Genomic DNA, 2,548 nt, shown 5'->3' with positions numbered 1-2,548 from the left:
TTTCCAAAATCTGAGTCAGCACTTGTTGTATTATTATTATTATTATTTTGTTGCCAAAATCCCCGTCGCCAATTGTTATGACCTTGGATGTCTGGTTTTTCTATCGCACGATTTATCTACCAATCCGAATACGACTTATACGAATCTTCACACTAGGCCAACCAATGACGTTCAACCGGTGTGGGCAGTTTAGCGTCCTTATTGGTCCTATGTCCTACGAGCCCTTCCACTTGAGTACAGAACACAATACCAGCTTCCGAATCAGAGCAGATCATTTATTTCAGACATACTTGGTTTATATATCAATCACGCAGACCGCAACGTACCATAAAATAGGAAATAATACTTGTACACAAATAAGCCAAAAAGTGGCTGTGAATGTGGGAGGCATTAGTTAATAAACTGAACATAACTTAAGAAGCGTAAATCGTACAATAATAAATTATAGGTCAAAATAAAGCTTATCATAAAAGGAATACAAATATACATAGTGTAATTGTTGAGTAGTTATACAATAAGGATATTATAGAATATTAGTCCATGAATAGTCCTCGGAAATTACCTGTAACTTAATCTTCACCGGATATAACACCTCCCTTTTTTTTAAGATTCCAAGTTTAGATTCTGATTTTAGAAAAATTATGTGTAACTATAAATACTCCAACATTCTCCTCCTCCGCGAAATAATGTTGGGTCCTTATGTCTCCAAATTACAACTAATAGGACTTTGATTAAACCATGTTTCTCGTATTGAATGGAGAATCCACTAAAAATGACTAGATGATGATGAACGACCATCGACTTGGGGTCCTTACTTCCAAATTCATTATGAATCTCGTTAGTAGATAATGAGTCATTAAGAAAGTCAACGCCTAACAAAATTAAATTAGATTTTTGACCATCATTTGAAACAGCCGATATATTTTCATTTTTATAAGAAATCTCATCAAAATTCTGTGCATTATTATAAGAACCCATATCTAGTACATTGTCATGAGAAATTAGATAATCCAGTTCAATATAAATTTTTGTCTCCCAATTATTTTGAGTAACATTTGGTACAGTTGGGTTCATCGTGTTGCCCCAGTTATTTTCTGAATACGAGTCCCCACAGCTTTCTCGACTAATAGCACGTGGATCACAATTTTGTTCGAGCTGGAGTTTATTTTCAGAGCTAGACAGAACCAGTAGCGTTTCATTCAATTCTGGACTCTGGGCTTCATCTACAGGATCTGGTTCTTGATCATCTGGTATTGTCACAACTTCATGAGCATTTAGAACAGTATTTTCTTGCTGTGAGCCGGATACGTTACAAATATTACGTTCTGATTCAGGTATAAAGGGATGTGAATCCTCCACAGGATATGCTTCTGAATTGTCCATTGCTGCACCATTATCTGCAACATAAATAGATTCCTTATTTTCTGGTTGAATGAAAAGTCTGCCCAAAACTGTTTCAAATAGTTGTTGTTGCAAGACTAACATCTGCTGGTTCTGTTGTTGTTGGAAGGCTAACATCTGCTGGTGCTGTAGCTGTAATATTAACTGCAACTGTTCTAAAGAAATCGACATTTTTGTGCCAATAATAATATTAACGCCAAAAATCACCGGCAATTATAACAGCTAATTTATTTCCAAAATCTGAGTCAGCACTTGTTGTATTATTATTATTATTATTTTGTTGCCAAAATCCCCGTCGCCAATTGTTATGACCTTGGATGTCTGGTTTTTCTATCGCACGATTTATCTACCAATCCGAATACGACTTATACGAATCTTCACACTAGGCCAACCAATGACGTTCAACCGGTGTGGGCAGTTTAGCGTCCTTATTGGTCCTATGTCCTACGAGCCCTTCCACTTGAGTACAGAACACAATACCAGCTTCCGAATCAGAGCAGATCATTTATTTCAGACATACTTGGTTTATATATCAATCACGCAGACCGCAACGTACCATAAAATAGGAAATAATACTTGTACACAAATAAGCCAAAAAGTGGCTGTGAATGTGGGAGGCATTAGTTAATAAACTGAACATAACTTAAGAAGCGTAAATCGTACAATAATAAATTATAGGTCAAAATAAAGCTTATCATAAAAGGAATACAAATATACATAGTGTAATTGTTGAGTAGTTATACAATAAGGATATTATAGAATATTAGTCCATGAATAGTCCTCGGAAATTACCTGTAACTTAATCTTCACCGGATATAACACCTCCCTTTTTTTTAAGATTCCAAGTTTAGATTCTGATTTTAGAAAAAATTATGTGTAACTATAAATACTCCAACATTCTCCTCCTCCGCGAAATAATGTTGGGTCCTTATGTCTCCAAATTACAACTAATAGGACTTTGATTAAACCATGTTTCTCGTATTGAATGGAGAATCCACTAAAAATGACTAGATGATGATGAACGACCATCGACTTGGGGTCCTTACTTCCAAATTCATTATGAATCTCGTTAGTAGATAATGAGTCATTAAGAAAGTCAACGCCTAACAAAATTAAATTAGATTTTTGACCATCATTTGAAACAGCC

General features: G+C 35.2%; 1 protein-coding gene across 1 annotated transcript; it reads right to left on the bottom strand.

Moving 5' to 3' along the window:
* Positions 1-261: 261 nt before the first annotated feature.
* MS3_00006138 (uncharacterized protein) lies at positions 262-1,904 on the bottom strand. Its single transcript, XM_051214250.1, has one exon. It carries the CDS (start codon positions 1,570-1,572, stop codon positions 640-642), a length of 933 nt encoding a protein of 310 aa, XP_051067401.1. The 5' UTR covers positions 1,573-1,904; the 3' UTR covers positions 262-639.
* Positions 1,905-2,548: the final 644 nt, after the last annotated feature.

Source organism: Schistosoma haematobium, chromosome 2, assembly GCF_000699445.3.
Source record: "Schistosoma haematobium chromosome 2, whole genome shotgun sequence".
Classification (NCBI taxonomy): domain Eukaryota; kingdom Metazoa; phylum Platyhelminthes; class Trematoda; order Strigeidida; family Schistosomatidae; genus Schistosoma; species Schistosoma haematobium.
This window is presented reverse-complemented; position numbering and strand designations above follow the sequence as displayed.